At 42.4% G+C, this 14,485-nt stretch overlaps 1 protein-coding gene across 1 annotated transcript in view; it reads left to right on the top strand.

Moving 5' to 3' along the window:
* LOC133552100 (excitatory amino acid transporter 5-like) overlaps positions 1 to 14,485 on the top strand; it is a 100,016-nt gene that overhangs the window by 71,112 nt on the left and 14,419 nt on the right. The window contains exon 8 of the mRNA XM_061899430.1: positions 7,813 to 8,007. Within this exon, the coding sequence (XP_061755414.1) occupies positions 7,813 to 8,007 (195 nt within the window). The remainder of the gene's footprint in view (positions 1 to 7,812; positions 8,008 to 14,485) is intronic.

Raw genomic sequence — 14,485 nt, forward strand, 5'->3', positions numbered from 1 at the left:
TGTGAATGAATGATGAGTCCCACTTCTCTGTGAGCGCTTTGAGTATCGAACAATAGAAAAGCGCGATATAAATCTAATCCATTATTATTATTTTATTACCGGCGTGGAACTTTCCTAACATCCTCATCAAAAAAGGTTATTTTTTGTTGTTGTTTTGTTTATTTCTATTGCTGCTATTTTGAATGTCAGACATTTCCTTCCCTGTTCAGAACCTTCCAGAGTTAAGTGCTTTTGGTCTGTCTGTCAATTTGTTTGAAGGCTGTTCTCTCTTTTTCCTGGATTTTCAGTCTGTTTGAGAACTTGTGGGAGCTTCAAAATGTTCTCTTCATTCAAAGCACTAAACTCTAGTACCTTGAGAACATGTGCGCGGTCTATCCTTTCCTTTGGTGCAGAACGGAATACCGTATTTCCTTGAATTGCCGCCAAGGCGCTAATTGATTTAAAACCTCTTCTCACTCCGGCGCTTACCCAAGGCACGCGGTAAATTTAGGCCTGAGCTTATAAATTTGAGTGTGATGTAAGGATACCGTGATGAAAGGCACATTTAATAAAAAAAATGTTATTATGGTCTTACCTTTACTTATAAATGAAGTCCATGCGCAGCTCCTTCTGATCAAACGCATTGATAACTTGTTTATAAATGATAAATGGGTTGTACTCGTATAGCGCTTTTCTACCTTCAAGGTACTCAAAGCGCTTTGACACTATTTCCACATTTACTCATTCACACACTGATGGAGGGAGCTGCCATGCAAGGCGCTAACCAGCACCCATCAGGAGCAAGGGTGAAGTGTCTTGCTCAGGACACAACGGACGTGACGAGGTGGGGATTGAACCAGGGACCCTCGGGTTGCGCACGGCCACTCTCCCAACTGCGCCACGCAGTTTTAAAAGTCGAGATCTTCCTTTATTACCTCCTGCTTCGATTGAAAGTCCAGTTTAGAAAACGGTTTTATTTTAGATATGTAATCCTCCGTGTTAAAAGTGCAAGCCAGAGGAAAAAATAAACGGCTGCTGCTCACTCTTGCTGCTTGTACTTCCGCAGCCGAGTTGTCGCAAGAAGGATCACTAGCGCCCTCTACCACCAGGAGGCGGGAGTCATTTAATGACTCGTATTTGACACACGCAGCTACGGTATATTAATAAAACATAGCTGCTTACTGTTCTTTTTAGCATATTCAATAGCTTGGACCTTAAATCCTACTGAAAACTCATTTGTATACTCTAGCCTTTAAATAGACTCCCTTTTTAGACCAGTTGATCTGCCGTTTCTTTTCTTTTTCTCCTATGTCCCACTCTCCCTTGTGGAGGGGTTCCGGTCCGATCCGGTGGCCATGTACTGCTTGCCTGTGCATCGGCTGGGGACATATCTGCGCTGCTGATCCGCCTCCGCTTGGGATGGTTTCCTGCTGGCTCCGCTGTGAACGGGACTGTCGCTGCTGTGTCGGATCCGCTTTGGACTGGACTCTCGCGACCGTGTTGGATCCATTATGGATTGAACTTTCACAGTATCATGTTAGACCCGCTCGACATCCATTGCTTTCCTCCTCTCCAAGGTTCTCATAGTCATCATTGTCACCGACGTCCCACTGGGTGTGAGTTTTCCTTGCCCTTATGTGGGCCTACCGAGGATGTCGTCGTGGTTTGTGCAGCCCTTTGAGACACTAGTGATTTAGGGCTATATAAGTAAACATTGATTGATTGAATAGCTCTTAATTGTCTTCATTTATTGCGATTTCAAATTGTTGAAATCAGCCTCCTCCAGTTTGAAAATGATGACAGGGGAAGTGTCACTGGTGACGTGACGAGTTTGACCCGGAGGATATTCCAGGCATATGCTAATTATTTGGCGAAACGAGTTTGACCCGGCGGAAATTCTAGACATACGGTAATAAAAAATAATATTTTGTGAAACGAGTTTGACCCGGGGGCTTCACGGTGGCAGAGGGGTTAGTGCGTCTGCCTCACAATACGAAGGTCCTGCAGTCCTGGGTTCAAATCCAGGCTCGGGATCTTTCTGTGTGGACTTTGCATGTTCTCCCCGTGAATGCGTGGGTTCCCTCCGGGTACTCCGGCTTCCTCCCACCTCCAAAGACATGCACCTGGGGATAAGTTGATTGGCAACACTAAATGGTCCCTAGTGTGTGAATGTGAGTGTGAATGTTGTCTGTCTATCTGTGTTGGCCCTGCGATGAGGTGGCGACTTGTCCAGGGTGTACCCCGCCTTCCGCCAGATTGTAGCTGAGATAGGCGCCAGCGACCCCAAAAGGGAATAAGCGGTAGAAAATGGATGGATGGATGGAGTTTGACCCGGCATTAATCCTGAGCCGGCGGTAATGCTAAGCATGGGCTAATTATTTAGCAAAACGAGTTTGACCCGGTAGTAATTCTAGGCAGGCGCATACCATATACCCAGCGGCAATTCAAAGAAATACGGAATGGGTATTCAGATCCTCTGTACCAGTGCTTCTGGATCTAAGAACGCATATGATTGAAGTATTTTTATTGATAGTGCACAAGGAGCTTCTAAAACCCTGGTACAAACCGCAGGTTTCTTCACTAATGGAGCCGAACTCTGGTCAGGTTGCTACGTTCTGCAGAATGTTGGGTTGTTTCTGAGAACATGTTTGAGAAATGGGTATTTGTTGACAACCTTTACCTGAATTCCCCGGTGACAGGGATCCAAAGCACAAGCCTTTGGACTCGGGGAAATCACATTTTTCCTTGTAAGGCCTTTGTTTGATTAGCCTGCAGCAATGCAAAATATGTCCTTTGTGACAAAAATCACTTTGCCATACCATAATTGCCCATTTTTCAGCCAATTCAGCCTGCCTAAAAGGGGAACTGCTAATGCCTATTGTTCACAATCATTACGAGAGACAAGAAGACATGTCTTTTTCTAATTATAAAATATTAAAGACGAGCAAAAACGTTTGGAAGATGCGGATTATGGACGTCATCGTTGTAGCCTTCAAAGCCTCTTAAAACAACTTCAAAACCCTCCATTGACGTTTTATATACACACTGCATGTATAAATATGATAATATGTAATATGTACAAACCCCGTTTCCATATGAGTTGGGAAATTGTGTTAGATGTAAATATAAACAGAATACAATGATTTGCGAATCATTTTCGACCCATATTCAGTTGAATATGCTACAAAGACAACATATTTGATGTTCAAACTCATAAACATTTTTTTGTGTGCAAGTAATCATTAACTTTAGAATTTGATGTGAGCAACACGTGACAAAAAAGTTGGGAAAGGTGGCAAAAAATACTGATAAAGTTGAGGAATGCTCATCAAACACTTATTAGGAACATCCCACAGGTGATTGGCTATAAAAACAGCTTCCCAAAAAATATTTTCACGAGAAAGGATGGGGCGAGGTACACCCCTTTGTCCACAACTGCGTGAGCAAATAGTCAAACAGTTTAAGAACAACCTTTCTCAAAGTGACATTGCAAGAAATTTAGGGATTTCAACATCTACGCTCCATAATATCATCAAAAGGTTCAGAGAATCTGGAGAAATCACTCCACGTAAGCGGCATGGCCGGAAACCAACATTGAATGACCGTGACCTTCCATTTGCATCAAAAACCGACATCAATCTCTAAAGGATATCACCACATGGGCTCAGGGACACTTCAGAAAACCACTGTCACTAAATACAGTTTCTCGCTACATCTGTAAGTGCAAGTTAAAGCTCTACTATGCAAAGCGAAAGCCATTTATCAACAACATCCAGAAACGCCTCTAAAGAGCCGAATTAATTCTTCTTTGCAAGCAGTATCAATCAATGTTTATTTATATAGCCCCAAATCACAAATGTCTCAAAGGACTGCACAAATCATTACGACTACAACATCCTCGGAAGAACCCACAAAAGGGCAAGGAAAACTCACACCCAGTGGGCAGGGAGAATTCACATCCAGTGGGACGCCAGTGACAATGCTGACTATGAGAAACCTTGGAGAGGACCTCAGATGTGGGCAACCCCCCCCCCCCTCTAGGGGACCGAAAGCAATGGATGTCGAGCGGGTCTAACATGATACTGTGAAAGTTAAATGATAAATGGGTTGTACTTGTATAGCGCTTTTCTACCTTCAAGGTACTCAAAGCGCTTTGACACTACTTCCACATTTACCCATTCACACACACATTCACACACTGATGGAGGGAGCTGCCATGCAAGGCGCCAACCAGCACCCATCAGGAGCAAGGGTGAAGTGTCTTGCTCAGGACACAACGGACGTGACGAGGTTGGTTCTAGGTGGGATTTGAACCAGTGACCCTCGGGTTGCGCTCGGCCACTCTCCCACTGCGCCACGCCGTCCCTATTTGCCGTCCCTAATTTCAATCCATAGTGGCTCCAACACAGCCGCGAGAGTTCAGTTCAAAGCGGATCCAAGACAGCAGCGAGAGTCCCGTCCACAGGAAACCATCTCAAGCGGAGGCGGATCAACAGCGTAGGGATGTCCCCAACCGATACATCCTGGGTCTCGACTCTGGACAGCCAGTACTTCATCCATGGTCATCGGACCGGACCCCCTCCACAAGGGAGGGGGGGACATAGGAGAAAGAAAAGAAGCGGCAGATCAACTGGTCTAAAAAGGAGGTCTATTTAAAGTATACAGATGAGTTTTAAGGTGAGACTTAAATGCTGAGGTAGCATCTCGAACTGTTACCGGGAGGGCATTCCAGAGTACTGGAGCCCGAACGGAAAACGCTCTATAGCCCGCAGACTTTTTTTGGGCTCTAGGAATCACTAATAAGCTGGAGTCTTTTGAAGGCAGATTTCTTGCCGGGACATATGGTACAATACAATCGGCAAGATAGGATGGCGCTAGACCGTGTAGTATTTGATACGTAAGTAGTAAAACCTTAAAGTCACATCTTAAGTGCACAGGGGGATCAAACCATCCTACGTAATAGGATTTTTGGAATCATCGATCGACATTGTTGTGCAAGTTATGTGCAATCATTACTGGCTCACAAGCTGTGGGCTGAGACTCTCCTGTCGTTACTTAGTGACGCCTCGGGGTCGATTCCACTTTAAAAAAAATGTCCGCAGCCCCGCATGGGGCAGCTATTTTTATATCGGTGATTGGGTGTTGTCGTGGTTCCAGGATGTCGTGTGAAAAGGTCCGTTGATGTACCATAACTAACTGTACCAGGAGCTGTAGTGTCTCTTTGGTACCTTCCAGACCCTTTTTTGGACATGCATTTTTATTACAAACCCCGTTTCCATATGAGTTGGGAAATTGTGTTAGATGTAAATAAAAACAGAATACAATAATTTGCAAATCCTTTTCAACCCATATTCAGTTGAATGCACTACAAAGACAACATATTTGATGTTCAAACTTCATCCATCTTCTTCCGCTTATCCGAGGTCGGGACGCGGGGGCAGCAGCCTAAGCAGGGAAGCCCAGACTTCCCTCTCCCCAGCCACTTCGTCCAGCTCTTCCCGGGGGATCCCGAGGCGTTCCCAGGCCAGCCGGGAGACATAGTCTTCCCAACGTGTTCTGGGTCTTCCTACTGGTCGGACGTGCCCTAAACACCTCCCTAGGGAGGCGTTCGGGTGGCATCCTGACCAGATGCCCGAACCACCTCATCTGGCTCCTCTCCATGTGGAGGAGCAGCGGCTTTACTTTGAGTTCCTCCCGGATGGCAGAGCTTCTCACCCTATCTCTAAGGGAGAGACCCAAACTCATTTGGGCCGCTTGTACCCGTGATCTTATCCTTTCGGTCATGACCCAAAGCTCATGACCATAGGTGAGGATGGGAACGTAGATCGAACGGTAAATTGAGAGCTTTGCCTTCCGGCTCAGCTCCTTCTTCACCACAACGGATCGGTACGACGTCCGCATTACTGAAGACGCCGCACCGATCCGCCTGTCGATCTCACCATCCACTCTTCCCTCACTCGTGAACAAGACTCCTAGGTACTTGAACTCCTCCACTTGGGGCAGGGTCTCCTCCCCAACCCGGAGATGGCACTCCACCCTTTTCCGGGCGAGAACCATGGACTCGGACTTGGAGGTGCTGATTCTCATTCCGGCTAAAATGAAGAATTAAATAATTTTTATTTTTTTTTGTCAAATGAAGTGAATTATATTTATATAGCGCTTTTCTCTAGTGATCAAAGCGCGTTTACATAGTGAAACCCAATATCTAAGTTACATTTAAACCAGTGTGGGTGGCACTGGGAGCAGGTGGGTAAAGTGTCTTGCCCAAGGACACAACGGCAGTAAATAGGATGGCGGAAGCGGGAATCGAACCTGCAACCCGCAAGTTGCTGGCACGGCCGCTCTACCAACCGAGCTATACAATAAAAAAAATACATTTACTTGAACATTGATTTAAATTGTCAGGAAAGAAGAGGAAGGAATTTAAAAGGTAAAAAGGTATTAAAAATCCTAAAATCATTTTTAAGGTTGTATTTTTTCTCTAAAATTGTCTTTCTGAAAGTTATAAGAAGCAAAGTAAACAAAATAATGTATTTATTTAAACAAGTGAAGACCAAGTCTTTCAAATATTTTCTTGGATTTTCAAATTCTATTTGAGTTTTGTCTCTCTTAGAATTAAAAATGTCGAGCAAAGCCAGACGAGCTTGCTAGTAAATAAATAAAATTAAAAAAATTTGAGGCAGCTCACTGGTAAGTGCTGCTATTTTTAGAACAGGCCAGGATTAAAAATGTCGAGCTTGCTAGTAAATAAAAAAAATTAAAAAAAATTGAGGCAGCTCACTGGTAAGTGCTGCTATTTTTAGAACAGGCCAGAATTAAAAATGTCGAGCTTGCTAGTAAATAAAAAAAAATTTAAAAAATTGAGGCAGCTCACTGGTAAGTGCTGCTATTTTTAGAACAGGCCGGAATTAAAAATGTCGAGCTTGCTAGTAAATAAATAAAATTTAAAAAATTTGAGGCAGCTCACTGGTAAGTGCTGCTATTTTTAGAACAGGCCAGAATTAAAAATGTCGAGCTTGCTAGTAAATAGAAAATTTTTTTAAAAATTGAGGCAGCTCACTGGTAAGTGCTGCTATTTTTAGAACAGGCCAGAATTAAAAATGTCGAGCTTGCTAATAAATAAATACAATTTAAAAAAAATAGAGGCAGCTCACTGGTAAGTGCTGCTATTTTAAGAACAGGCCGGAATTAAAAATGTCGAGCTTGCTAGTAAATAAATAAAATTAAAAAAAATTGAGGCAGCTCACTGATAAGTGCTGCTATTTTTAGAACAGGCCGGAATTTAAAATGTCGAGCTTGCTAATAAATAAATACAATTTAAATAAATAGAGGCAGCTCACTGGTAAGTGCTGCTATTTTTAGAACAGGCCGGAATTTAAAATGTCGAGCTTGCTAATAAATAAATACAATTTAAATAAATAGAGGCAGCTCACTGGTAAGTGCTGCTATTTTTAGAACAGGCCAGAATTAAAAATGTCGAGCTTGCTAATAAATAAATACAATTTAAAAAAAATAGAGGCAGCTCACTGGTAAGTGCTGCTATTTTTAGAACAGGCCAGAATTAAAAATGTTGAGCTTGCTAGTAAATAAATACAATTTTAAAATATTGTGGCAGCTCACTGGTAAGTGCTGCTATTTGAGCTATTTTTAGAACAGGCCAGCGGGCGACTCATCTGATCCTTACGGGTGACCTGGTGCTCTAGAGAAAAGCGCTATATAAATATAATTCCCTTCACTTCAAATTGGGTGGAAAAAAAATAACCCTGCATTTTTTGGAGGGGGGCGAGTGGCTTCAGTGAACGTCAACAAAAGCAGATCTTCTCTTTGTTTCAGCTCGGCCACCCTGCCTATCACCTTCAAGTGCCTCCTGGAGAACAACCACATTGACCGCCGCATCATCCGCTTCGTCTTGCCGGTGGGGGCCACCATCAACATGGACGGCACCGCCCTCTACGAGGCTGTGGCGGCCATCTTTATTGCCCAGGTCAACAACTACGAGCTGGACTTTGGGCAAATCATCACAATCAGGTGAGGCGGCAGCGACGGAGCCTCAAGATTAGAAAATTCTGCTCATGAAAGCCAAGTTTTTCAAAATGTATTTTCCGTGAGAGCCATATCATATTTTTTTAAACCGAATACAACTAAATGTGTGCATTTTTAAGTAAGACCAACATTTTTAGAGTATAATAAGTCTCTTATTCTTTTTAATAACATTGTTATTCTGAAGCTAACCAATAATAAATCAAATGTCATGTCTGTTGATCATGTTTTTGTTTGTCCTTTGGACTCTTTAAGTTCCTGTTTTTTTTCCACTCCCTTGTCTGGTTTCCTTGGTTACTCATTTTGTCCACCTGTGTCTGGTGGACAAAACGCCTGCTCACCTGCTTCCCGAGCACTAATCAGAGGCAGTATTTAAGCTCGTCTTTGCCAGTCAGTCGCCCTGTGCTGACTTGTTTCATGCCTTGCCATAGTTTCGTGCTTCATGCCATGCCAATTAAGTTTTGTCATAGTCTGTTTATGCGTTAGCTTTGTTCTTTAGCCCAAGTTGTGCCTCCGCAGTGAGCGATTTTTGTTTGTATATTTTTTTAGTTCAAATTAAATCATGTTTTTACCTAAATGCCATTTCCCGAGTAGTCCGTCTGCCTTCCTGGGAGGACGACCCCGCAGCAAGCTGCAACCCACCCCCCTAATCGTGACATAAAATACTTCTTACCATTAATGCGACTTCTTGAACAGGTGTGGTAGAATACGGATGGATGGATATAAATGCATGAGAATGCTTTATGTTTTGCACGTTATTTTTAGCACTGTGATTACCAGCGAAAACGCCCGCTCACCTGCTTCCCGAGCACTAATCAGAGGCAGTATTTAAGCTCGTCTTTGCCAGTCAGTCGCCCTGTGCTGACTTGTTTCATGCCTTGCCATAGTTTTGTGCTTCATGCCATGCCAAGTAAGTTTTGTTTGATTAACGTTCTTATCCTGTTTATGCGTTAGCTTTGTTCTTTAGCCCAAGTTGTGCCTCCGCTGTGAGCGCTTTTTGTTTGTACCTTTTTTAAGTCACAATTAAATAATCATGTTTTTACTTGAACGCCATGTCCCGACCCCGCAACAAGCTGCGACCCCCCCATCGTGACAGAAAAAAACAGGAACTTAAAGAGTCCAAAGGTCGACATAACATAGCCAAACAAGACCTGATCAAAGACATGACACCTACTGCTATGCATCAAGTGTTCATTCAAGGCTAAGGCAAAATATGGAGATATACAAACCCCCGTTTCCATATGAGTTGGGAAATTGTGTTTGATGTAAATATAAAAGGAATACAATAATTTGCAAATCCTTTTCAAGCCATATTCAGTTGAATATGCTACAAAAGACAAGATATTTGCTGTTCAAACTCAAACTTAATTTTCTTTTTGCAAATAATAATCAACTTAGAATTTCATGGCTGCAACACGTGCCAAAGTAGTTGGGAAAGGGCATGTTCACCACTGTGTTACATCATATTTTCTTTTAACAACACTCAATAAACGTTTGGGAACTGAGGAAACTAATTGTTGAAGCTTTGAAAGTGGAATTCTTTCCCATTCTTGTTTTATGTAGAGCTTCAGTCCTTCAACACTCGTATTTTACGCTTCATAATGCGCCACACATTTTTGATGGGAGACAGGTCTGGACTGCAGGCGGGCCAGGAAAGTACCCGCACTCTTTTTTTACGAAGCCACGCTGTTGTAACACGTGCTGAATGTGGAATGGCATTGTCTTGCTGAAATAAGCAGGGGCGTCCATGAAAAAGACGGCGCTTAGACGGCAGCATATGTTGTTCCAAAACCTGTATGTACCTTTCTGTGACGTCTAGGTGGCATTGTGGCGTATGTTTGGGTTCTCGTGGTGCAGCGGAGATGGAACACAGCGTAAAAATAGTCCGACTACAAAAACAAACTAATAACAAAAACACTTGCACTATAGACAAACCAACAGAACTTAGCATAGGAGCTAGAAAGAACAGAAAGTGCTAGTATCTAAACTAGGGACAAGGAAATAAACAAAATAGCCTGGAAGCTAATCGAATAACAAAAGTACTTTACCACAATGAGACGTCATCTGTTGCGTGAGGCAAACTATAGTCCGAGAGCGAAAGGCAAACAAAGACAGGCATATATCGGGGCAGAAATCATCAGGGGCAGGTGCGCGTGATCAAAAACCAGAAACAGGTGACACTAAATGCGTAACTAGGCAACCGAAACAAACCAGGAAGTGCAACCAGGAACTAAAGATGTCAAATACAAAACAGGCTGTGATAACAAAACCAGAATATGTCATGGTCCAAGACTTGGACCATGACACTTTCAGCATTAATGGTGCCTTCACAGATGTGTAAGTTACCCATGCCTTGGGCACTAATGCACCCCCATACCATCACACATGCTGGCTTTTACACTTTGCGTCGATAACAGTCTGGATGGTTCGCTTCCCCTTTGGTCCGGATGACACAATGTCGAATATTTCCCCCCCAAAATTTTAAATGTGGACTCGTCAGACCACAGAACACTTTTCCACTTTGTATGAATCCGTTTTAGATGATCTCGGGCCCAGAGAAGCCGGACGCGTTTCTGGATGTTGTTGATAAATGGCTTTCGCTTTGCATAGTAGAGCTTTAACTTGCACTTACAGATGTAGCGACCAACTGTATTTAGTGACAGTGGTTTTCTGAAGTGTTCCTGAGCCCATGTGGTGATATCCTTTAGAAATTTATGTCGGTTTTTGATACAGTGCCGTCTGAGGGATCGAAGGTTAAGATCATTCAATGTTGTGAGTGATTTCTCTGGAGTGATTTCTCCAGATTCTCTGAACCTTTTGATAATATTATGCACCGTAGATGTTGAAATACCTAAATTTCTTGCAATTGCACTTTGAGAAAGGTTGTTCTTAAACTGTTTGACTATTTGCTCACGCAGTTGTGGACAAAGGGGTGTACCTCGCCCCATCCTTTCTTGTGAAAGACTGAGCAGTTTTTGGGAAGCTGTTTTTATACCCAATCATGGCACCCACCTTAGCCTGATATCGGGCCCAGAGAAGACGGGTGGCGTTTCTGGATGTTGTTGATAAATGGCTTTCGCTTTGCATAGTAGAGCTTTAACTTGCACTTACAGATGTAGCAACGAACTGTATTTAGTGTAAGTGGTTTTCTGAAGTGTTCCTTAGCCCATGTGGTGATATCCTTTTAGAGATTGATTTCGGTTTTTGATACAGTGCCGTCTGAGGGATCAAAGGTTAAGATCATTCAATGTTGGTTTCCGGCCATGCTGCTTACGTGGAGTGATTTCTCCAGATTCTCTGAACCTTTTGATGATATTATGGAGCGTAGATGTTGAAATCCCTAAATTTCTTGCAATTGCACTTTGAGAAAGGTTGTTCTTAAACTGTTTGACTATTTGCTCACGCAGTTGTGGACAAAGGGGTGTACCTCGCCCCATCCTTTCTTGTGAAAGACTGAGCATTTTTTTGGGAAGCTGTTTTTATACCCAATCATGGCACCCACCTTAGCCTGATATCGGGCCCAGAGAAGCCGGGTGGCATTTCTGGATGTTGTTGATAAATGGCTTTCGCTTTGCATAGCAGAGCTTTAACTTGCACTTACAGATGTAGCAACGAACTGTATTTAGTGACAGTGGTTTTCTGAAGTGTTCCTGAGCCAATGTGGTGATATCCTTTAAAGATTTATGTCGGTTTTTGATACAGTGCCGTCTGAGGGATCGAAGGTTAAGATCATTCAATGTTGGTTTCCGGCCATGCCGCTTACGTGGAGTGATTTCTCCAGATTCTCTGAACCTTTTGATGATATTATGGAGCGTAGATGTTGAAATCCCTAAATTTCTTGCAATTGCACTTTGAGAAAGGTTGTTCTTAAATTGTTTGACTATTTCCTCACGCAGTTGTGGACAAAGGGGTGTACCTCGCCCCATCCTTTCTTGTGAAAGACTGAGCATTTTTTTGGGAAGCTGTTTTTATACCCAATCATGGCACCCACCTGTTCCCAATTAACCCAAAAGTGATGTTTTGAAAAAGACTGTAAAGTATCGGGCAATCACTTACTGGAACAGACTTCCACAATATCTGCTATCAATCACCAGCATTTAAGAATAGACTAAAAGGAGAAGTATTGCGTAAAGAGATTATTCTAGATTGTACCTAATGTCATGACTGTTTTTATTGACTGTTGAGTATTTCATTGATTATGGGATAAGCAGCAGAAAATGGATGGATGATACTTTTCCGTCACTTATTGTTTGTCTTTGGTACACTAATGTGTATATTTTAGGCCATTGGTTCTTTGTTTTATTTTTGCACAAATGTATACAGTATATCTATTTTTATATTGCTATTTTTATCTTTGGTATGAAAATCATTATGTAACAACATTTATTAGCATTTTATTGGTTCTTTGTTGTTGCTATTTTTGTATTACGACAATTTATTATTGGATCATGTACTGCATTTTAATCGTTTGTTCTGTGGTTGTCTGATGTTTTTTGCCTGGACCCCAGGAAGAATAGTCTCCACCGGGGCGGTTTAGCTCGGTTGGTAGAGCGGCCGTGCCAGCAACTTGAGGGTTGCAGGTTCGATTCCCGCTTCCGCCATCCTGGTCACTGCCGTTGTGTCCTTGGGCAAGACACTTTACCCACCTGCTCCCAGTGCCACCCACACTGGTTTAAATGGAACTTAGATATTGGGTGTCACTATGTAAAGCGCTTTGAGTCACTAGAGAAAAGCGCTATATAAATATAATTCACTTCACTTCACTCCACTGCGGTGTAGACTAATGGGGATCCTTAATAAACTAAACTAAACTAATAAATTAAACTGAAGCCCGCACACCTGTGGGATGTTCCAAATAAGTGTTTGATGAGCATTCCTCAACTTTATCAGTAGTTATCGCCACCTTTGCCAACTTCTTTGTCACGAGTTGCTGGCATCAAATTCTAAAGTTAATGATTTTTTTTATCAGTTTGAACATCAAATATGTTGTCTTTGTAGCATATTCAACTGAATATGGCTTGAAAATGATCATTGTATTCTGTTTATATTTACATCAAACACAATTTCCCAACTCATATGGAAACGGGGTTTGTATATCGTCTATCGTGACCAGAGGTGGGTAGTAAGGCGCTACATTTACTCCGTTACATCTACTTGAGTAACTTTTCGGATAAATTGTACTTTTAAGAGTAGTTTTTATGCAACATACTTTTACTTGAGTATATTTATAAAGAAGAAACGCTACTTTTACTCCGCTCCATTTATCTACAATCAGCTCGTTACTCGCTACTTTTTTTTTATCGCTCTGTTAATGCACGTTTTGTTTGTTTTGATTTTGTCAGACACGCATTCAAAGTAGGAACTACGCATGCCTGCGTTTCACCAGTCAAATGCAGTCACTGGTGACGTTTGTTTTCTTTTCACCAATCAAATGCAGTCACTGGTGACGTTTGACTCTGTTTCACCAATCAAATGCAGTCACTGGTGACGTTTGTTTTCTTTTCACCAATCAAATGCAGTCACTGGTGACGTTTGACTCCCTTTCACCAATCAAATGCAGTCACTGGTGACGTTTGACTCTTTTTCACCAATCAAATGCAGTCACTGGTGACGTTTGACTCTGTTTCACCAAATGCAGTCACTGGTGACGTTTGACTCTTTTTCACCAATCAAATGCAGTCACTGGTGACGTTTGACTCCCTTTCACCAATCAAATGCAGTCACTGGTGACGTTTGTTTTCTTTTCACCAATCAAATGCAGTCACTGGTGACGTTTGACTCTGTTTCACCAATCAAATGCAGTCACTGGTGACGTTTGTTTTCTTTTCACCAATCAAATGCAGTCACTGGTGACGTTTGACTCTGTTTCACCAATCAAATGCAGTCACTGGTGACGTTTGTTTTCTTTTCACCAATCAAATGCAGTCACTGGTGACGTTTGACTCTGTTTCACCAATCAAATGCAGTCACTGGTGACATTTGACTCTGTTTCACCAATCAAATGCAGTCACTGGTGACGTTAGACTCTTTTTCACCAATCAAATGCAGTCACTGGTGACGTTTGACTCCCTTTCACCAATCAAATGCAGTCACTGGTGACGTTGGACCAATCAAACAAAACCAGACGGTCACATGACCGTCACACGTCGCACCCGACTTAAAAAAGTTGAAAAACTTATTGGGGTGTTACCATTTAGTGGTCAATTGTGCAGAATATGTACTGTACTGTGCAATCTACTAATAAAAGTTTCAATCTATCAACCAATCAATCAAAACTGTAAAGGAAAAAAGACACTTTTTATTTCAACCGTACTTCCCGTCAAAAGCCTAAAGACTGATCGCACAGTTCCTGTCTTCACAATAAAAGCGCCGCTCCATCGCGCCTGCGCTAACAAAATAAGAGTCTCCGAAAGCCAGCACAAACAAGCTAGCAAACTACGGAGTTTTCCGCCAATGTATTTCTTGT

The sequence above is a fragment of the Nerophis ophidion genome, linkage group LG04 (genome assembly GCF_033978795.1).
Source record: "Nerophis ophidion isolate RoL-2023_Sa linkage group LG04, RoL_Noph_v1.0, whole genome shotgun sequence".
Classification (NCBI taxonomy): domain Eukaryota; kingdom Metazoa; phylum Chordata; class Actinopteri; order Syngnathiformes; family Syngnathidae; genus Nerophis; species Nerophis ophidion.